Here is a 23,180-nt window from a genome sequence, read left to right on the forward strand (position 1 = left end):
CTCCGGATCCAACCATTTACCTAATGAGACCGGGTCGGCGGGCAGCGGCGCTGTGGATGCAGGCAGCCATGGGCCCCTGCACCACAGCGGGCCCCGGTGCAAGGCACCAGCTGCACCGCCGCTAGTTCCGCCCCTGATATGGATTACAGTACCTCTCCAGAAGAAGTGCCTAATATATGCCAGTAGTTTGGAATTTCAATTGAAAGAGGCATGCTTTATGCGTTTTAAATAAACGCATAAAGCACCCGTGCTTTTTTATGTATCTTTTCTGTTGTTTCACTATTTTATGCAGAATATATAAATGTTGTAATTATTATATGTATATTGATATTACATTGTGTAAATGTTATATATATATATATATATATATATATATATATGTATATAAACCATAGTTGCCTACCTTTAATTTCTCCTCCCTGGGAGATGCCCGGGTGGGAGAAGCAAGTGAGTTGCGACGGGGGCGGGGCCTGACGGTTTGCGTCATTAAGCTCTGCCCCCTTCACGGTAAATTCCCACTACTGGCGCACATTTACATAGGGGGCGAACTAATTATGCAATTTGTTAATAATCGCATCATTAAGCCCCACCCCCTACACGGGGAACCACAATCGCCACAGAAATTCTCCACATTCTGCCCACTTAACTAGGAAGTGGGCAGAAGGCGGGAGGAGTGCCTACCCTTCCGGGGGTGCGAGGGGTTACCCGAAAAAACGTGAGCCTCCCACGAAAACCGGGAGGGTAGGCATGTATGATATAAGCTCTCTTTTTTATAATACAATATATTATAATTATTTGCCGCTATGGTATTATCTACTGAATTTTGGGTTTAGCACCATTGGAATTCTTGTTTGTTGGGACAGGTTTGTAACTTAAGCTGGGTACACACTTAGCGATATGTACCCAGCCCGATGTCACATGCGGCGGGACCCGGCAAGGGTGCCTCCATCGGCAAATGCAAACACACTTGCCGATGCCAGCAGTGACGGAGCGACGACGGGGCCCCCAGCTGATTATATCACCTGATGGACCAGCATGCAGATCCGTCAGGTGATGTCTGATCATCGTCAGTGACATTGAGTGTACACATGTTGCCGACATGTAGTCCGATCAGGCCGGATCGACCAAAATATCGTCTAAGGTGTACCGGCCATAAGACCCATATTTATTAAAGAGTTATATTCTTGTTATCACTCGAACTAACTGTCATTTTTTTAAACACATGACAGTTAGGAGCTGATTGGATGGAGAACCATTTAAGATTAGTAACGAGTGATAACAAGAATATAACTCGTTGATAAATCTGGGCCTAAGTTCCCCTCCTCGCACCTTGATAGCCAACGTATGCACTCCAGAGTGCCGGTCGCACGGCATTCTGGGCCGAGTTTCTGGCAGTGATGTCGGCGGTCACAGACCGCTTCATCACTGCCTAGGGGTCCGGGGAGTCAGAGGAGATTTGTTCTGCACTTGTGCGGTGCGGTTGTATGTGATGCGACCTTGGCAGCTGAAGCACAGCTGGCTCCGGTCGTCAGGTAAGTGGTTAAAAAAATTAAACAAATAAAATCTATTTACATAAATTGTCTTAATGACTAAATATAAGGTTCATATGACTGACATTTGGAAAGATAGCTGGGGTGTATAATTAGTAAGATGAGCAATCTGACATGGCTAAATAAACTAGAGAAATCACATATTTGACTACCCTTCAACTTTCTGAATCAAGCTAAGGACAACTGTTTACTTTGTGATTCTAAATAAAGTTTGCACAAAATTGAGTGGGGACTGGGGAAAAGTTAAAGTAAATTAATGAAATGTTCCCACATCAGGATGGTGCGCGGCCATATACCCGTAGCCTCACAGCCATAATAGTGCAGGCAGATGTCTCAGCCAAAATGGCTCCAGTTAAGCAGACAAAGCGCTGCCAAGAAAAGCATGAAACGCACTGGTAAAGTCACGCCATTTCCGTGTGTCACAGACATGTTTTAATCGTAGAACGAACTGTTTTTATTGCCAGGAATGCGGAACACCCTTCGGAGCTATTCATCACCAACACCAAAATATCAGTCTGTTTGATCCCAAACTGGCGTTCATATACTGGGCTTGTTAATATCATTAGAATTACGTTCGTATTAGGGGAAACATCACTCAGGTCACCAACTGTGATAGTACAGCTGCCGAGTGGCCCGTGTATGCGTCGGCTGTGCACCGGGAACGCGGGGCCACACATTGGAGGGTGATGATGATGGAACCGCGGCTGCGCGTCCTCGCCTGCCGGGCGCGCGCTGCCCTGTGTCGTGAGCGCGAGGCACATACACGAAGCACGTGCCCCAGAGGTGAGACTTCAGTCCCATCACAAGGACACAAACTCAATGGGGGGGATCACAGGTGCCCAGAATCAACCAAAGTGTGAAGAAAAGCAGTTTGTTGCACTCTCACTATCTAGTCCTGCTCAAATGCTTGCATTGCATTCAGTCTGTGGGGACCCTATTCATGCCTACTGTCTTGGAATTGCGAGGAGATTTGCACATTTTGGGGAGTCCACCAGGAAGTACAGACCACTTTTTTATAACCTACCTACTTCTCTAGGGGCTACTGCAATTTCATGCCAATTGCAGTACAATGTTCCTGTCCCCTTTTGTACAGTACATTACAGTACAGTGACACAAATCACAGCATTTGTTTAGTAAGGGGGTAGTGATACTATGCCCCAGAATTATACCTCCCTATTATACAGAAAAAAATAAATTTTAATGTCAAATTAACGGATTATAACTAACTTGCTAATAACAGTAGGCAGATTCTGGTTGCACCTCCATAGATTGTCAACAGAATATGACATCTAGAGTAACGACCCCCATACACTGTGCGATTCAAAGTTGGTAAGATGAGTTGTACGATTTCCCTTGAAAATCCTCCCTTGAAATTCTTCACACGATGTGGTCAAATGGTGTACGATTGATCGTTACTATCTGCATAGAAGTGTATCACATTGTACTCTAAAGATCGTAGATCTCTCTGCAAAACCATGTGATCTGCGATCCAACTAGACGACAACGGGGACGCACATCGGGGTCGCAGAACACACAAAATACACCTATTTTCACACGATTGGTCTGTCCAACCTGTAGAAACTGTCCATATCGTGTTAAAAATCGTCCTGTGTATGGGAGCCTTTACCGTGTGGAAATCTTTCCTACCCAGAGCGTGTTATGGGGGAGGTCTGGTTGCATAGATGCGTACACCTCTGCACATGGGCGAATATATATATCATAAAAAAATAGATTTGTTAATGAAAAAATAAGAAAAAATTGTTAATTGGTTATTAAGTAGAAAAGTGTATCTGAGACTTTGTTAAATAGGCAGCACATACAACGTGCCTCTCTTTGCATGCAGACAAGAGATTTTTACTGACCTTGTAATTGAATGTGGTCATTCAGCTTTCAAAATGTGACGACTATAACTGTTTTGTAATACAGTACAAAATATTCGGTGTGTGAAAACTAGTGTATAGCAAAGTCTTCTGAATTATATCCTTCCCCATCTGTGATAATGAACTACATTTGCTTTTATATTGCATACCATTATAGCCCTCCGTTTCCGTTTTGACCTGGCCTGGAAATTTAATGGTACAGTGTGGGGATTGGGGAGGGTTTACAGCACTCAGAATTTCATTGGATAAGTCCCATAGCCATCAAACCAGGTATCTCCTCTCAATACACACAGCCAAGGTGCAACAAAAATCCACTAGCGCTGATAAACATGCTGTTTGGTAGGTGGCAATAGTGAAGACTAGTCCCTCATCTATCTACTACTACAATGTGGAGAGGCTGCTGTTTTTATTTTTTCTCCAGTGTTTACAAAATATAAAGTGAACCAATATACAGACAGAAAACTAGAAATCAGAATGACAAAGAGCCTCCTTACTGTATTTATATTTTATAGGCAATATTTTTTTGTCTGGTTTTGGACTTTTTTATATCAATTATAAAACAAGATTTTGTTTTCAACATAGTAAATTGTAAGTTTGTGGGCCATTTTAAAAGAAAAAGCACCTACTGTATGTTGTATGAATGAAACAAATTTGTTGATTCAGTTCATTGTGAATACTTCTAATTTACAGATTACAGTACATCATTTTCAACAACAGGAAACCTGTATAAAAGGACTGTATTTTCATTGGTGGGAAAGAAGTTCTACTTTGACACTCATGCTGTTGTACAAGTCCTGGAAGCGAAAGGTAGTTGATTTTCTGCCTTATACGTTCTGGTATTTATGTGGGGTTTTGGGATAGATACTGTTATTTTTGTACTGTACTAGCATATAATGCTTACAAATGAAACATTTTTCTGTTGGTTACATAGTTCAGTGAACAGTAGGTAGCTGCAATACACAAACTAGTCTTCAAGCTAGGGCAGACAGGGGGCAGGGCACTTCTGTGCCAGAAAAGGGGCGTGGTCACTCAGAAAAGGAGGTATGTCCTTGAGACTTGCCTCCTTTTCATCACTGTAGGGGGTGTGCCCAGCACTCGCGGAGCCCGTAAGCTCTCCTTTCATTGTGCTAATATATCTTATACCTAATATATCTAATTTCTACTTCAGGGTCCATAGGGGGTCCACAGGGTTGACCTTGGGATATAGCTGGATCTGGATCCATGGGCACCACGCAGTTAAAGCTTTGCTGCTCCCAGGATGCACTTGGGTCCGTCCTCCTCTATACCCCGCCCCCGGCCACAGGCACCTCAGTTTTAGTTGGTGCCCGGCCGGAGTCGGGTCACCCTGCGCAGTGGGGCTGCATAAGCAGCCCCTAAGCTTTATTCTTTATTTAAAAAAAGAGTTTATTATTTTATTTTTTACTGTCTTCAGAGCGGCAGCATCAGACTGTCCATCTGGACGTCTACGCTGCCGCTCCAACAGCCCCGCTGGCGCTGCGACGCCGGTACTGATCCGGGGATCGCAGCGGGACCCCGGAGTCAGTACTAGCGTGGCTCCGGGACCACCCAAGGACTGCTGCCGGACTGAAGGGGCCAGGTAAGCCGCGTGCAGCGCTGTCAGCGCTGCACGCGGGAAAAATGCAGTCTTCATGCCGCCGGTCTCTGGGGACAGACCGGCGGCGCTAGTAGCGGCGGCGGGCTCCCCCTCTTCAGGAATACCCCGCGTGTCCGCTGGCCCCCGGGGTGTAAGTACCGGTGGGGAACCGGCTTCCCCGGGGGTTTAGTACTAGCAGGGGAGGCAGCCTTCCCTGCTTCAGCGCTCCTCCCCTCAGCCCAGCGCGCCTTCTCTCATGTGTGCTGGCGTCACTGGGCTGTTATCTCCTGGCCACTCCTCCTCAGAGCTCTCCGGCGGCCATCTTCCTCAGGCAGCATCGCAGAGCTCCCAGGCAGGCTTCCAGTGGACCAGTCCCCCTGCGTACCTCTCCCCCTGCAAAGGACAGTGTTCGCAGCGCTATAGCCCTCTCAGACACTGAATCTGGGAGGTTAATTGTAGCGGAAGGTGCAGTGAGTAATACTTCTCTGCATGGTATGTGACTTTTTGCTAGTGCTGCTGTCTGTGCTTATTTTCTACTTACTGTCAGCTTTTTAACTATCCCTTTCCTTCTCCTACGGCCCGCAGGTGCGTGGGGGAGGGGTGTTCTTTCTGTGTACCTCGCTTATATAAATCTACGTATTTGTGAGGTCCGTCACATACTGCGGTGTGCTCCTCAGTACCATATTGTGGGCTGTTTGGGTTGCATACTTGGGAGTGCGTGGGTGTTATACGCCTTACCTCGTTTCGGTGAGACACTTTTTTTGCAAAAAAGTTCGTGTCATGTCTGATGAGGGGAATGAGCGCTCCGAGGCTCCTGTGTTGTTGTCCTGCCGACGCTGTTCGGCAGGGGTTGACGGGGCAGATTTTTCTCAGGACGGTCTGTGCGGGCGGTGCCAGTTGGTATCTGGACCCTCTAAACCCCCGGTGGCGCAGGATCCTCCGTGGGCAATGTTTACGCAAGTGCTGGCGTCAATCGCGGACCGACTTGCGGTCCCGACTGCGGCCCCTTCTAGGGTGTTGCACCAGCCTACCATGCCCCGTTCCCCGGGTGTGACTCGTCTGGTGCAGTCTCCTCCCGGGTCTCAGACTGTGGGTCCTTATGCGGGTTTGCCGGTATACGTGCAATCCCCCACGGTGCCGCAGCAGTCAATGGTACCTTTTCAGGGGTATCCTCAGGCAGTACCCCCGCCTTGGGTGGACGTCCTCTCCAGCTCTGTTCAGAGTCTGGCGGCTTCGTCATCGGCTTTTCAACATATGTTGCACAGTGATTTGCCCCCACGGGCGTCCAAGCGTTCCGTTCCGGCCTCACTGGCGGCTCAGTTCACGGACACAGACGTGTCTTCGGATGACGGGGAGATCCATGAAGACTCTGACTCGGATGCCGTGGCCCAGGAGATGGAGGCTAAGTCTTCCATTAATGTGCCGGCATTGGTTAGGGCGGTGCGGGCCATCCTTCACATTGAGGAGGATGTGCCCGCCCCCAGGTCAAAATACCCAAATTTTAAAAAGGCCAAGGTAGCTTCGACGGTTTTTCCCCTGTCCGATCAATTGACGGATCATATGGCAGGGGCCTGGCAGTTGCCCAGCAAGAGGTTCCAACCGCAGAAGCGGTTGGCTTCGAACTATCCGTTTCCGGAGGCTCATTGCAGGAAGTGGGAAACTCCTCCAGCGGTGGATTCCCACGTTACCCGCTTAATTAAAAGCGCTACGCTGCCTTTGCCGTCGATCTCCTCCCTGAAGGATCCCACGGACAGGAAGGTGGAGACTTGTTTGAAGTCTATCTACTCTCTCTCGGGGGCGGTGGCCCGTCCGTCCATGGCCATCTCTTGGGTGGCTAAGGCCATCGACAGCTGGGCCAATGCTTTGGAGGATACCTTTCCGGAAGATGCTCCGGAGATCCAGAGAGCGTTGATTGGTCAAATGAGGGATGCGGCTTCCTACATTGGGGAAGCATCGTTAGACGCAAGCCTGCTAACCTCTCGGGTGTCGGCTGCAGCTGTGTCGGCGCGTCGGTCCTTGTGGCTCAGGTCTTGGAGAGCTGACGCTGACTCTAAAAAGGGACTGCCTTACCTTTTAATGGGGAGTTGCTTTTTGGTCCAGACTTGGACAAAATTGTGGACACTCTGGCTAAGTCTAAATCAGCCTTCCTCCCTTCGGCTTCTGCTCCTACCAGGGTACGGAGCTCTGCTTTTCGGTCCTTTCGGGTTCAGGGCAAGGCAAAAGGTCAGTCCTTCCCGAGGCAGTCGACGACCAAGGCCGCTTCTAAGCCCAAGAAGCAGCCCTGGAGTGCCAGGCGCCCTTCTTCCAAGCAGGAAGATAAACCTTCTGCCTGATGGGACGGGCCTCCCTCTGGGGGACCCCAGAGTGGGAGGCCGACTTCTTCTATTTGCCCAGTGCTGGCACAATACCACCACGGATGCCTGGGTTCGAGAAGTGGTCTCCCAGGGGTACGCCCTGTCTTTTCGGCACAGACCGCCCCACCAGTTTTTCTGCACGAGTCCTTCTCAGGATACGACCAAGTCTTTACAGATTCAGGAAGCTATAGAGTCCTTGCTGACAGCAGGGGTCATTGTTCCCGTTCCTCAATTACAACGAGGGACGGGGTTCTATTCTTCTCTGTTTCTGGTGCGGAAACCCAATGGTTCTCATCGCCCTATCCTCAACTTGAAGTCTCTGAACAAATTCCTCAGAGTTCCCAAGTTCAGGATGGAAACGTTACGTTCCATCATTCTGGCGATGGAACCGGGGGATTACATGGTGTCCCTGGATATCCAGGACGCCTACCTCCATGTTCCGATAGCACCTTCGCACCAGCGGTATCTGAGGTTCGCTATCCTTCAACACCATTACCAGTTCCGGGCGCTACCCTTTGGGCTCTCCACGGCACTGAGGGTGTTCACGAAGATTATGGCGGTCATGGCCGCACATCTTCGGAACCAGAATGTACAGCTACTACCGTATCTGGACGACCTCCTGTTGCTGGCGAGTTCCCCGGAGGTACTGCTTCATCATCTCCACTTGACGGTCGCTTGCCTGCAAGCGCACGGGTGGCTGATAAATTGGAAAAAGTCCTCCCTGATTCCATCTTAGCGGATGGTTCATTTGGGAGCCCTGCTGGATTCTCGTCAGCAAAGGATCTTCCTGACCCCGGAGAAGGTCTCCTCCCTGCAGCTGAGGATACACAGTTGCCTGAGCAGTTGCCGCCTGTCGGCCCATTCGGCTATGAGGGTTTTGGGCTCCATGGTGTCAACATTCGACATGGTGGAATTTGCCCAGTTCCATTCCCGGCCTCTGCAGGGGCTGATTCTATCGGAATGGAACGGGTTACCTCACCGGATCCGCTCTCAGTTGCTGGTGTTGTCCCTGGAGGTTCGGCAGTCTTTGGCTTGGTGGCTTCAGACAGCTCATCTAGTCGAGGGGCGCCCCTTTTGGATCCCGGACTGGGTCCTGCTCACGACGGATGCCAGTCTTCGGGGTTGGGGGGCAGTGACCGGCTCGTTGTCACTTCAGGGTCGTTGGTCGGCGGAAGAAGCTCTTCTTCCCATCAACATTCTGGAACTGCGGGCGGTTTATCGGGCCCTGCAGTCGTCCGGTCCCGCTCTTTACGGACGGGCGGTTCAGGTGCAGTCCGACAACGCCACCAAGGAGGAACTCGAAGTCGGGCAGCAATGTCGGAGGTGTCTCGCATCCTTGCTTGGGCGGAGTGTCACATTCCAGCGATCTCGGCAGTCTTCATTCCCGGAGTCCTCAATTGGGAGGCGGACTTCCTCAGCCGTCACGACGTGCATCCCGGGGAATGGTCGCTTCACCCAGAGGTGTTTCAGCTACTCGTGGACAGGTGGGGGCTGCCGGAGCTGGACTTGATGGCCTCCCGTCACAATCACAAGTTGCCCGTTTACGGGTCAAGGACAAGAGACGCAGGCGCCAGTCTGGTAGACGCGCTGTCGGTGAAATGGACGTTTCACCTGGCGTATCTGTTTCCTCCGATATCCTTACTTCCTCGGGTTCTGCGGAAATTCAAGCAGGACGGCGGCACGCTCGTGCTGGTTGCTCCGGCGTGGCCCAGACGACCTTGGTACTCCGATCTGAGGTGTCTCTCCATCGACGCTCCGTACCTTCTTCCTCAGCGTCGGGACCTGTTGTCTCAAGGGCCCTGCCTTTACCTGGATCTGGGTCGGCTGTCTTTGACGGCGTGGCTCTTGAGACAGCCGTCTTGAGGTCTAGGGGTTTCTCCAGTTCAGTCATTGGTACCATGCTTAGGGCACGCAAGCCTGCCTCCGCACGGATTTACCACAGGGTGTGGCGCACTTACTTTCAGTGGTGTGAATCCAGAAACTATGATCCTCAGGTGTTCCGGGTTTCCAGAATCTTGGAGTTTCTTCAATCAGGTTTGGACCTCGGCTTACGCCTGGCTTCTCTGAAGGTTCATGTGTCTGCTTTGTCCGTGTGGTTTCAGCGACGGATTGCTACACTACCGGATGTTCACACCTTTTTCCAGGGTGTTCTCAGGATACAGCCTCCCTTCGTGCCTCCTGTGGCTCCTTGGGACTTGGCGGTGGTGCTACGGGTCTTGCAGGGTCATCCTTTTGAGCCTCTTGAGGTGGTGGACCTCAAGTGGCTGACGTTCAAGACCGTTTTTCTCCTAGCAATTGCTTCTGCCAGGAGGGTGTCAGAGTTGGGGGCGCTTTCCTGTCGCCCCCCTTTTCTGATTTTTCATCAGGACAGAGCGGTGCTCCGCACTCGTCCTGAGTTTTTGCCCAAAGTGGTCTCGAAGTTCCACATTAATCAGGAACTTGTTGTGCCAGCTTTTCAGTCACCTGATCTTTCAGCTGGTGAGGCTTCCTTAGATGTAGTCCGGGCACTTAGAATCTATGTGGATCGGACTGCGTCGGTTAGGAAGTCGGATTCTTTGTTTGTCCTCTTCGGTTTTCACAAGAGGGGTTGGCCTGCCAACAAGCAAACGTTAGCCCGTTGGCTTCGTTCCGTTATTTGTGAGGCTTATGCACAGGAGGGTTTACCTGTGCCAGCCTCTGTTAAGGCTCATTCCACTCGTTCTGTGGGTCCCTCCTGGGCTGCTAGACGTGGCGCCTCCGCTGTTCAGCTGTGTATGGCGGCCACTTGGTCTTCAATTCAAACGTTTTTGAGGTTCTATGCGTTTGACACCTTCGCCTCTCAGGATGCATCCTTTGGGCGCCGGGTACTCCTTTCAGCACAGGAGCGTCCCCGCCCTTAGTTGAACTGCTTTGGGACATCCCCAAGGTCAACCCTGTGGACCCCCTATGGACCCTGAAGTAGAAAACAAGAGATATGGTAAGAACTTACCTTTGTTATCTCTGTTTCTACGAAGTCCATAGGGTCCACAGGGCGCCCGCCCTGACGCACCTGGCTTCAAATGGGCTGTGTGGCTGGTCACCGGTTTTCCGTCTCCCATTTCTGTGAGTATGGTTTCTTGTGTGTTCCAGTCTTCCTTCTCTCTGTTTAGTCTCCTCCTCCGGCCTTAGCTGCTTACCAACTGAGGTGCCTGTGGCCGGGGGCGGGGTATAGAGGAGGACGGACCCAAGTGCATCCTGGGAGCAGCAAAGCTTTAACTGCGTGGTGCCCATGGATCCAGATCCAGCTATACCCCAAGGTCAACCCTGTGGACCCTATGGACTTCGTAGAAACAGAGATAACAAAGGTAAGTTCTTACCATATCTCTTGTTATCTTATACCTGGATTCAGTTATGACGTCAGGGCTTCTGTTTGTCCACATATTTTATGATTGGCAGCCACCAGCACTGTTTTTTTCCAATCCAACTGACCATAAATAATTTGATTTGGTCCTGGGCCACCAACCTGTGGCACCTCTGCATGTGTTCTGTGGCACCCCAGGTTGCCAAGGCAGCCAGTTTGGGAACCACTGGTGTAATAGTATACCATCACAACTACATACCTGACCTATGAGTCTGCAATAATCCAACTAGTGTTCTTTATACCTTACTAGTATATTGGGGAGTTACCAGCCGCACTTTCCCACAGTAGGAGCCCTTGGAAGGATGTGCATGCCACAGGCTCCCACTTGGAGACAGGACAGGCTATGAACGATTAATATATTGATAGCCGGAATCCCATATAGAAGGCTTATTTTTTTCTTTAAATAGTAATTTAAGTACTTTTTAGGTGTTGGTATGATAGTAGTATTTCTTAGCTGTCCTTCTACAAATCATCTCCTTTTCAAAATCTTTCGGGAGGTTGCATAATGTGGCTACCAGATACACACCCGTGTAATGTGTTGTCATTGGGCCTTATTCAGAGTTGTACACTATGCCGATGTTTTAGCAAATTATGCATGCACGCATGTGTAGAGGTACATTACCGTATTCGCACGCTACAAGTCCTTAGTCATAGTGTGATTGACGGGCAGGGAGCATTTGGGGGAGGCACAGGGAGTGTCATCTAAAACTGTCTCGACCATTTCGGGGGCGTATGACATCCTACATCTGTGATCCCATATGCAGAAAACATGGCTCCAGCGTCTCAGTTACGGCGGCCATTCTGAGTGACCATAGACTTACTGAAGGAGTCAATGTTTCCCTGATCTGCGTCCAATGCTACATATGTGAATGCAGTTGCGGACAGCTGCGATGGGCATCTCACTACAAGTCCCCACCGCTGTTGTATTAGCATATTTTCACACATCCACAGCTTCAAAAATCGTAGCTGTGGGAGGGATCGGTATGTCAAATCCCGACGCCGGAAGACCGGCAGCAGTGAAGATCCCCACAGCTGATTAAGGTAAGTAATTCTAACCATATCCCCCCTTAACCCTAACCCTCCCTTAGGTGTGCCTAACCTCCCCCCCTAGTGCCTAACCGTAACCTCTCCATGTAAGTGCCTAAACCTAACCCCCCCGTTCCCGCAGCCTAAACCTAACCCTCCTGGGGGGGTGCCTAACCCTAACCTCCCCCTTCCCCTAGCCTGACCCTAACCCTCCCGGGGGGGTGCCTAACCCTAAGTCCCCCCCCCACCCGGGAGCCCTTAACCCAACCCTTGCCGCCCACGGCTGTCTGCGCCTGCCGCCCAGCTTACCTTCGTTCGGTATGCCGGGTGGCGGGCTCCTGGTGTACGTATAATGACAGGCGTCGAGATTTAGACGCCTGTCATTAGTCCCCTGCCGGGATTTGACAGTAAGGAAGCCTGCAGACGGCATTTCGACCGTCGGCTTTCTTACTTCATCCCATGTGGGAGCATTAGCGTACAACTGTAAATCAGGCCAAATGTGTGTAGGGTCTGATTAGGAGGTTTTTACTGCAGACAGAGCTCAGAGGGTGATTTCAATGACTCTCAACTCACTACAATGTGATGTGACTGTAGTTGCCATTACACAGTGCAGGATAAATCATTAATAGCAGTCTGAAGGAAAAATGGTAAACACAACATTCTTCTTATAGGTTTATAAAAACATTTTCATAGGATTGCTGCTGGAATTGGGTCTGGCTTATATTATATTATATTCAATAAACTCAAAAAATGATATGCTTGTTCATATGAAGCTGTAACCTTAAAATTGAATTTATGTAATTAAGCCTAGTTTAGAGTAATGGACTGTATATATTATCCCTGTGCGCAGGCTATTAGGAAACTCAGGGAGTTGTGTATGCTTCTTAGCCTGCTCTATATATTAAGACGCAGTGACTACTGTATTACTGTATTAAATGGTGACCTTTTGTAAACATACTTATGGTGGCCATCAGCCCTGCAGTAATATTAGGCATTGGACTGGTTATGAAAGCATGTCATCAGGAGAGAACCACTATGCCCAAAATTAATCTGCTAGATTGAATAGGACCATTATCGGGCATGTTGGTAAAAGGGAGCAAGAGATTACTGCAATCAGCTTACTGCATTAACAGGACCCACTGGTGGCGGATGTGATCCAGCCGAATGTCCAAATCTAACCCAATTTGTTGAACCTGGACAATGGATATGGTGTTCAGGTTAAGGTTATGTGCAGTCATCTTTGATAGCAGCACCATCACCTATACTAGTTAAAGTTCTATAATAAGAATATATTTTATACATGCATCCTTTAGTATTTACATTAGCCAAATACAAAGGGAATATTACAAAAAGACACACATTGTATATTTTTGCAACATGTATACCTAAAATAAAATTATTATTATCTTCTATTTTTAAGGTGCCACAAAGTTTCTGCAGTGCTTTATAAGGATTTTGCATAGTAACAGTGTAACTTAACATATCATAAGTACCAAACAATGTAGATTAATATATCTACGAACAACATACAGCAATAAAATGACAGACTAAGTAGGAAGAGTATATGGGGCAAGGGGGATGTAGTCAGGATACCGGCGGCCGAAATCTAGGCACTACAAGCCCGACATGGGACTAAAGATAGGCGTTGAAATCCCAATGCCTATCATTAGCCCCACAACAAAATCCCGGCCCCTGGCTTACCGAACAAAGGTAAGCTGGGTGTCTTAGGTTCTAGCTGCAGGGGGGGGATAGCTTTAGGAACTCCCAGGGGGACTTAGAGTAAGGCACCCCCCCCAGGAGGGTTAGGCTAGGGGAAGGGAGGGTTAGGGTTAGGCACCCTCGGGGGGAAGTTAGGGTTAGGCAACCCCCGGGAGGTTTAGATTTAGGGTGCGAGAAGGGGGAGTTAGGTCTAGGCACCAACGGGGAGGGGTTAGGGTTAGGCACTAAGGGGGGAGGTTAGGGTTAGGCACCACTTAGGGGGGGTTAGAGTAGAGAGAGGGGAGGGTTAGGTTACTTAACACCCCACGTCAGGATTTCGAACCGTCGGTATTTGATCCTACATACCGATTCCAGGCATGGATAGTGTAACTCACTATCTTGTACTGCAAGCAATGGTACATACGTTCCAGGGAGAGGAGGCAGTTCGGCATTCCAAGAGCCTGTGCAATGTATAGTATCAGAATCGTTAAACAAATTGGACACAAAAGACAAAGAACTGTAGTGGCATGGATAGTGCTTAGTAAATAACTACAGAAAAGAGGTCACAGCTTATATAATAAGGGGAGGTGTAAACAGTTGGGGGGTGAACTCGAAAAAATGGCAAGTCAAGGGTGGAGAGGTAAGTGCAGATTTAGGAGGAGGCTGGTTGGCTTTTATATGTTTAAAGAAACGGATCAAATTACTCTTAACGTGTCAAACAGACCTGAGGAAAGTTGGATAAAAGGAACTGGGATACTTCTTTTGTAACATTTTGCTTAAAGTGTAGAATCTCTTTCCTTTTTTTCTCTGGAAAAGTTTGATCTTTAGAGCTTGTGAACATGGAAGCATTCTCATATTCTGTATTTAGTGCATTGTTCTCCAATGCTGTATCTGGGAGTTTTACTGTCTTTGTTCTTGTTCAGGATTCACAGCTCAGCAGTCGGAGACAGTTGTATCAGCATTAGTGAGAATCATGAATACCAACATGGACCTCATATATCAGGACATGGTTTCCAAAGTGCAACAGGTTAGTCGTGAGAAAAATGGAACCTGAGGTGAAGAGAGTTTTACATAGAATGTAGATTATTTATTAATACCGTGCAAATTTGCCAAACCCAGCAGTTAGATTTTTAAACATTTGCTTCTTTACTTGCACTTTCGTTGCTTTGTTATGGTTTTTGTCACTTTTGCTCTTTTTTAGGTTAATAATAAAAATAAGTAAATATTATTATATAGAACAACTGGGAATACAATGCTTTATATAGTTTTCTAAGATACCTCACAATAATTTTTGGGAATTAAGGGAATAGACCGAAAGTAAAATTGTTCTGAAGCAGTTACATTGTCCACATGCAAAGTGATTTTGACACATCAGATTGATCATTCCCTACACCGGAATCGCTATGTGTACCTAAGTCCGGTGGTTCAAATCCCGACGCTGGAAGACTGGCAACAGCAGATCCCGACAGGTAAGTTTTTTTTCACTATCCCTAACCCTCTCCCCCCTAACCTTAACCCTCATTTAGGGTTGCCTAACCCTAACCTCCCCCTCTAGTGCCTAACCTCCCCCTGTAAGTGCCTAAACCTAACCCCCCCTTTCCGCACCCTAAACCTAACCCTCCCGGGGAGGGGGGGGGTACCTAACCCTAACCTCCCCCCGGGGGTGCCTAACCCTAACCCCACTTCCCCTAGCCTGACCCTAACCCCCCTGGGGGGTGACTAACCCTAAGTCCCCCTATGGGAGCCCCTAACCTAACCTTCCCCCCGCGGCTGTCTGCACCCTCCGCCCGGCTTACCTTTGTTCGGTATTCTGGGCGACGGGATTTCGGCGGGTGGATAATGATAGGCTTCGGGATTTTGACGCCTATCATTAATCCCATGCCGGGATTTGACAGTCGGGAAGCCGGTGGTCGCCATTTCGACCGCCAGCTTCCTGACTACATAGCCCTACACCATGGGGGGAATTTAATAAAGATTGTGTTTGGCGGTGGGTTTTCATATTGACTCACATCCCCACTGCTAGATTTACTATTCAGCCTTTAGGAGAGTGTTAATGAATATCCTGGCAGACTTCAAATGGTGAAACCGCCGGCAGTTTAGAGGAAACTACCATTACTTGACCCAAGGAACCCTCTCCATTCCCTCAATAATAGTCCGATACTCTGTATATAAACAAATGTTATGTGTAATGTGCCCTCTTTATTTTTAAAATAGCATGTTGTGATGGCAAACTGGCAGAGGTTTCTCTCCTGGCACAACCACTTGCTGTTTCTAATCTTTACTAGTGAAAAATCTAGCCAGCGATATGTAAAGTGGCAATTTTAAAATTTTCAGATTTCTGCAGTGTTGCCTTTAGTAAATTCGGAGATTTGTAAGCCTCTGAAAAAAGATGCTAAACAATGGTGGTTTCACATAACCGCCCTTAAGTAAATTTGACTTACGTCTGTTGTATCACAAACAATTGTGATACACTGTCGAATTCCCATCCTATTGAATTTGACAATAATCCCCAATTTCATGTGTGTTGTCTTTGTCAGATGCAAAACTGATCATTTGTTAACACTTGGTAGAAAATTTAAATATGAAGTGAAAATAAACCGATTTTATACAACAGTTTATAAGTTAATCATATATGCTTTATTAACTATAACAATCTTAATTTTAGCAATTTGTGTTCTAAATAGTAGCAAGCCACGTTTCACATAGCCATTTATTTTGCAAATGTAACTGTTATATTCTTGTTAAAGAATAAATAAAATAATGAAGGCCTTTTATATATAATAATGATACCCAAAATTCTAAATCTAGTAACAAGTTGAGTTTACCGTTAACATACCTACATTTTATTGATGCACAGTTCGCTAAATCTGCTGACCTGCTGAACCCTTCAGAATACCCAAGCCGCTCTTCTATGTACTAATACTTCTAGCCTAATTTCACCAGCCAGTAATTTTGTGGATGCCCCCCGACTCTGTTCTTCCAAAGGGACACGGCCGGTCCGATTTCATTAAAACTTTCAATTTAAAGTTGAAAACCACACAATACTATATTTTATATTTTGGGTGATATTTTTCTCTTAACACAACATTGGCACATTAAGGGTATCGTTAGGTGGTCAAGTATTTTTAATTTCTGGATACTTTTATAACCTGACATGTATCAACATGGCTTCCTGACAAAAGTTGACCGCCTGGAATTGGAGCTGCTACTGCTCCATCGAGTATTATTGTAAACTGCGTTACTGTTCTCCCAACACGAATCATATCCCAGTTAACCAGATTATTCAGGAATCTTATCCATCACTTGCATACTGCATATGACTGCTACATGGCACTAATCTAGACATGTTTATTTATTCCAAAAGGTCTAAGAAGACCAATTTGGACTCATTATTGTAAACAATGACTTCCATTGGTGCATTGTAACTAAAAATGTATTTTTGCAGAATTAATCCTAATAAACTCCTGCTTTAAATGTATCATAGCCGTAATACACAGGTATGTTTGGCATATCACTGAATATATTGATGGCTGTTCAGTTTATTTTATTCTGGCTGTATTTAAATAATTGTAAAGCTCACAATATATATGTTTACATTTTTTATATTCTATTAAAAATGTGTTTGCAAATGTATGAAGGTTTGCACCATACTAGATTAATTGTTAAACCTAAACATATGTGTGAACTCTACTAATATATCATTGCCATCAAGCTAATGCAGAGCTTATGCATCTTTCATTACAGGAGATCACGCTTCAGCAGGTCATGTCACACATAGCCTCTGTGAAAAAGGACATGATCATTCTAGAGAAAAGTGAATTTTCTGCTCTCAGAACACAAAATGAGGTACTTGAAATAGACCAAGTGAATACCATTATTAAGGCCTTATAGCAGGGCTCGGCAATACCGATCCCCATGGCAACTAAACTTCTAGTCATGGCGACTCGATTTGAGAAGAGGCAGGTACCTTTTAAATATGATGTAAAAAATATCAGTAACAAAGCGCTCCTACGGGGTGTTTGGTGGAGTGGGCAAGATGTAGCACTCAGTACACCTGTCACATGAGGAGAAATGTGTGCTTACCACATTCAGTCAGGGTGGCTCCTCCCTTCTGCCTCTCACATAAAGGGAGAGATATAACAAAGCTTGGAGAGAGAGAGATAAATCAGCTTCTGTCATTTTTTAAAGGCAGCCTGTAAAATGACAGATAGAAGCTGGTTGGTTGGTACTTTATCTCTATCCACTTTCTCTCTCTCCAAGCTTTGGTAAATTTTCCCCCAGAGGGAGGAGTGTGATCTCCAGGGAACTGTATACTTACAGTTTCAGAGCAGAAATACCCCCCATGCTCGCTTCCCACACTGGAAACCATCATCACCGCTGGCATCCAATAAGTTTCATCCATAGGGGGATGGTAGAAGAGCAATCCTCCCTGTCCATCAATTGGGCTCTGAACTCCAGTGCAGTTGGTAAGTGTATTTGGCCTACTGTGAATTGGGGGCACTACAGTGTACCATACTTTGAAATTTGGAGACTATGACCAGGTATGCAATGAATTGGGGGCACTATGGCATTCTATGAATTGGGGGCACTATGGCATGGCATACTATGAATTGGGGGCACTATAACATGGCATACTATGAATTGGGGCAGTATGGTGTGGCATTCTGTGAGTTGGGGGCACTATGGCATGGCATACTATGAATTGGGGGCACTATAACATGGCATACTATGAATTGGGGCAGTATGGTGTGGCATTCTGTGAGTTGGGGGCTCTATGGCGTGGCATTCTATGAGTCGGGGGCAGTATGGTGTGGCATTCTATGAATTGGTCACGGACGTTAGTCTGTATCCTAATCTTTTAAGCAGACTCCTCAGTTTTACAAAAATTTGTCGACCCCTGCTTTATAGTGTTTTTTTAGAATTTTTCAGAATTTATGCAGGCATTATTTAAACAGACACCATCACCAAAATAAAGAAAGAACATACAGTTTTTTGTATTTAACACACCATTAACTGTTGCTATTAGGGGTATGTAAGAGGTGTAGATGTGTTCACTGCTATGTTCTGAGAAATGCAAGCACTTTTCTAAACAATGTTTAAGTATTTTGCTAAAAAGTTAACTTATACCCTTTTCAGACATAGAATCCCGGCTTCAACCCGGCTCGAACCCGCGACACAGAGCACGGGTTGAAGCCGGGATACCCCTTTCACTCCAAGGGGGATGACCCCTGTTATTCCCGGGTCATCACCCTTCACACCGCACGCGGGTCTTGCAATGACTCAGGATCTCATCTCCAGGCGCCACTGTCCCTAGCCAATCAGATAGTTTAAGGCGAGACCCAAGTCTATAAGACCCGGGTAGCTACTTTCACACTTGAGCTGGCCCATCTGCCCGGGTTGCAAGTCCCGGGAAAAATCCTGCTAGCTAGCAGGGTAGCAGACCCGAGACTTGTCAACCCGGGTGTTTATAATCATTGTCACATGGAGCCTCATCTCCTTTTCATCCCCAGCATCTTTAGGCCACCCCTATTTCCTCCCTGGCCAACTCCCCCTCCATCTTGCCACCTTCCCTAGCACCTTCAGTCACATCCTATATTATTTAATACATTGGGTGGTAATTAGGGACACTTGCAAACTTTTGCAATGGGGCCTTCAAATACCTAGTTATGCCCCTGTGCCTGCGCCACAATTTCTGATGGCAGTCCTGAACACAGCCACCGATTCCCAAACCAGGTGTTACCAGCACACCTCGAGTACCCTTGCCGGTGAGTTCAGCTGCCAGCTCAGGTACATACACGGATCTCCCTGCCGCTGATATTTGCTGTATATACGTTACAAGTAGCGCTCTTTCTATACCTTCAGTCGGCGATCTACACTACTTCTGATGGACAAATCTGGCGGCAGGTGCAGCTTCACCAGCGCTCTTCTAAGGACGGTACACACTAGACTATGTCCTAGGTGTACTGACCTCGTCAGCGATGGCACCCTTGGGTGCTGGCATTGGCAAGTGCATACACACTTGCCGATGCCAGCAGCGACGGCAGGGGCCATGCTGCATTCGGCAGCATGAACCTCACTAACAATGTCACCCGTCGGACCTGCATGCACGCGGGAGCGCCCATCGTCAGTGACATTGAGGGTACACACTAGACGATGTGCCAAATATGTCGTCCGATCCGGCCGGATCAGACGACATATCGTCTAGTGTGTACCCGGCACTACATCTAGAGCTAGTGAGTTAAGGGGCGTATCTACTAGGCGATTAAAATTAGCGATTGAACGATAACAACATCGTTATCGGTCAATCGATCATTAATCGTTCACAAATCGTGCATTAAAATGTCAAAAACGACCAGCCATGCGCGTTCCCGCTGGTCGTTTTTTACATCAATCATCACCTGAACATGCTTGTCAATCTGCCGATAACGACAGATTGTGCATGTTCGGGGATGAGAGAGGGTGCCTGCACTGAACGACATATCATTCAGTGTAGGCACTTACAGGATGAGGAACGACTATACGATTACAATGTTGTCGTTTCCCTATCGGCAAGTGGATACGCACCTTCATACTGCATAATTATTGTGTATCATCACTGCAGCCATTGGATTCACACTGTATTTGTCAGTGACACCTGGATAACAGTGCTACAACGGGATCGGTACCCCTTCATCATTGTACGGGACACATCAGATTTGTCATGCCCCTTCCCCTTGAGACCACACCCCTTTTTCGGGCACGCGTCTTATGTCTCTATTTGAAAAATAGGGGGTAGGTTAATGCTTTTTCTAGCCCAGGGCACCAAAAATTCTAGTTATGGCTATGGTGCTCTTATAAAAAATATATATTTTTCCCTTTTTTGTTACAACAATGAAGCAGGCAGGTTGCAGTGACAATATATGGCATCATAACTTTAGACCAGATATGAATACAGTACAAATGATATAACTTATTACTGAACTTTAGCTTTAAGAAAAAAAAAAAAATGTACTTAATTATGCTTAGTAGCCCACATAAAGAAGGTCTCAGACTGTCCTACAGCAAAATTTTCCTGTCACCTCTAATGAGCAATTGTTTCTAAACCTTAGGTGCTCAAAAACAGCTAAAGGCTGTTCATAGATTGCATTTGGTTGTAATAATTATTCTACCAAACCCTTTCACCTGTACTTGTAAATTCTAAAGCTGCATATACACACACAACGATTTTTTGAACAATTATCGTTAAACGATAATCGTTTGAAAAAAATGTTCACTTTCTGAGTCAAACGTTGAACGATTATCGTTCATGCGCGTTCACGTTTGTAGTTCAGTCAGACTTGTCAACTCAACGATTTTCATTAAGGAAATATGCAAAAATCGTTTCCAGTTCAAAAAAATCGTTCATTACACTGTAAAAAATCTGACAGAAAATCGTTCATAAAATCGTTGGTAACAAAATCGTTGTGTGTATGCAGCTTAACTTTAACTTATTTCTTTAGGAATATTTTTATTAGGTAGAGATTATAACTAGATTGTATAATTTAGAATAGCAGAAGTTACAACATGTATGTATTTTGCATTGTTTGACAGGTATTTTTTTGTTTTTATAAAGAAAGTAAAGATTGAACTACTGCAACTGAAGAAACAGTTGTTTGTGAGTATTCAAAACTACTCTCTCCTGTGCTTTCATAAATGATGTTCCTTCTACAGATGTGCCCTCATACATCTAGTCGCGCCATGCCATGGCGTAACTCTGTAGCACTGAGAGTCTTTTCGTGCGACTTTTACCTTCGAATGCGTCTTATTCACACATCGATGCGAATAGTTAGCACAAGCAGCTTCTGATGATTACAATGATACGCAGCATGCCTATGTTCTGTGATATGCAGATACACCCGCAGACGCACACAGAACATAGGCATACTGCGTATCATTGTAATCATCAGAAGCTGCTTGTGCTAACTATTCGCATCGATGTGTGACTAAGATGCATTCGAAGGTAAAAGTCGCATGGAAAGACGCTCGGCGCTACCGAGTCACACAGAGCCTGCCGTATTTTGTAGTGCGACTTGTAGCGCACGGAGAATAGATGTATGTGGACACATCTGTTTATATAAAACAGCTTCAAATATGTTTATTTAGTGATCTATAAGCACCTGTTGATCTTCAGTAATAGTTTATGTGTATTATTTTTGGGAATGGGGGTATGAAGTGGGAATAACAAACAAAGAGATTATGAAATCTGTTCAGTGGAAAGAGAAAAGTGAAGAAGTAATTTCTTAGGGGGGAATTCAGTTAGACTCGAAAAAGCGAAAACTTAACGTTGGAGAAGTGTGCGCACACTTCCACTGTTTGGCGCAATATTTTTGCATCTATTGTCTATTCGAGCTCCCGTTTTTCACACTATCCAATTACAAAAGATGCGAAAACGTATTCGCATGAAAACTGTTCATGGAGTAACCAGCGAAAAGTACAGTTGAATTTGGGGAAATCTGTCTGTACCCCTTAAAATAGGTAACTGACATAGGCCCTCATTCAGAGCCGCTCGCTAGCGGCCGTACGCTCGTTCCGAGCGATGTTCGCACATCTGCGCATGCGTACGGTTTTTAGTACGCATGTGCGAACCAGTCAGTGCGGCCGAAAATCATTTGTACGCTATATAGCGAGTGCCTGCTATTTTGAGTGACAGAATGAGGCGTATGTGGGTGGTAACAGGGGAAGGTGCTTGAAAACGGGGAGTGGAATTCGAACGCAGGCGTGCTTAAAGGTCAAAATTGGGGGTTTTAAGGGAGTGCATAATTAATACAGCAGCGTCATTGACCACGTCACTTGTTTTTTTTTAACTCAGAACTGCTTGCAAAATAGAGGTTGAAAAACCAACCACAAGAATAGCGAGCAGTTCATACGCTGTACGATGTACTCGATTAATCTAATAAATAGCGGACATGACGTATGGTGCGAGCGGCCAGGGGGCGTTTTTATCAAATAAACAAGCGTATGTTTTGCTCGCTCGTTCAGACTTAGAGGTGTGAACAGACTGCAATTTGCGAACGGATCATTTGAATAGCCACCCCTTGTTTTTGAACGAACGACCGCAAATAGCGAACGGCTCTGAATGAGGGCCATAGGTTTTTAGAAGTGTATTAGTGTCCCTAATAAAAGTATTTGGGGTTCCTAAATTGTGTTACATGGCTGTTTCATGCATAAGTGTGAAAAAATTATAAAACTCAAAAATAAATAAATTATAAAACTCAAAAATAAATGCTGCAGTTAAATTGGCGGGCAATGAGTGCAAGTATATTTTTGTGTCTTAAAAGTGCACTTTTAAAAAATTTTCAAAATATACCTAGTGTAGAAACCTGCAATGTTTAAAACACATGTTCCATCGTAGGCGGAACTAGACTTTTGGTAATGGATGGTCCCAATTTTAACCCCTTACGCCGCTGAGAAATCTTGCAAGTCTTGTTGCTATGAAGTGGGTGTGACAAGTGTGGCCACTCCTGCTCAGAAATGGATGCTACCTAGATTTTGACCATGGCTGCACAGTAGCGTTGTGCACTGGGGGGAGGGGTTCCTCTCCTCCATTGTTATTCCAGGGCAACCCAAAGAGTAGTACACTATGCTAAATCCACAACTTCCCTTCACAAGAGAGTGAGTCCCGAGCCGGCACAACACCAACCCTGCCGGGGTGCTAATGCCACACAGCTGTCAGCACAGTAC

General features: G+C 46.4%; 1 protein-coding gene across 3 annotated transcripts in view; it reads left to right on the top strand.

Annotated features, from left to right (window-relative positions):
* The first annotated feature begins 1,970 nt into the window (after positions 1–1,970).
* The window catches only part of MCUR1 (mitochondrial calcium uniporter regulator 1), a 50,943-nt gene continuing 29,733 nt past the window's right edge, over positions 1,971–23,180 (top strand). The window contains exons 1-5 of one of the 3 annotated variants that reach the window (XM_088471755.1): positions 1,971–2,333; positions 4,121–4,237; positions 14,405–14,508; positions 17,226–17,327; positions 21,073–21,114. In XM_088471755.1, the coding sequence (XP_088327881.1) occupies positions 2,237–2,333; positions 4,121–4,237; positions 14,405–14,508; positions 17,226–17,327; positions 21,073–21,114 (462 nt within the window). In that variant the 5' untranslated portion in view covers positions 1,971–2,236. Of the gene's footprint in view, positions 2,334–2,357; positions 2,386–4,120; positions 4,238–14,404; positions 14,509–17,225; positions 17,328–21,072; positions 21,115–23,180 lie in introns of those variants that run through there. The other 2 variants (XM_088471756.1, XM_088471757.1) reach the window with 2 other exon arrangements.

Source organism: Taudactylus pleione, unplaced genomic scaffold (genome assembly GCF_031769625.1).
Source record: "Taudactylus pleione unplaced genomic scaffold, aTauple2 ptg000116l, whole genome shotgun sequence".
Taxonomy (NCBI): Eukaryota; Metazoa; Chordata; class Amphibia; order Anura; family Myobatrachidae; genus Taudactylus; species Taudactylus pleione.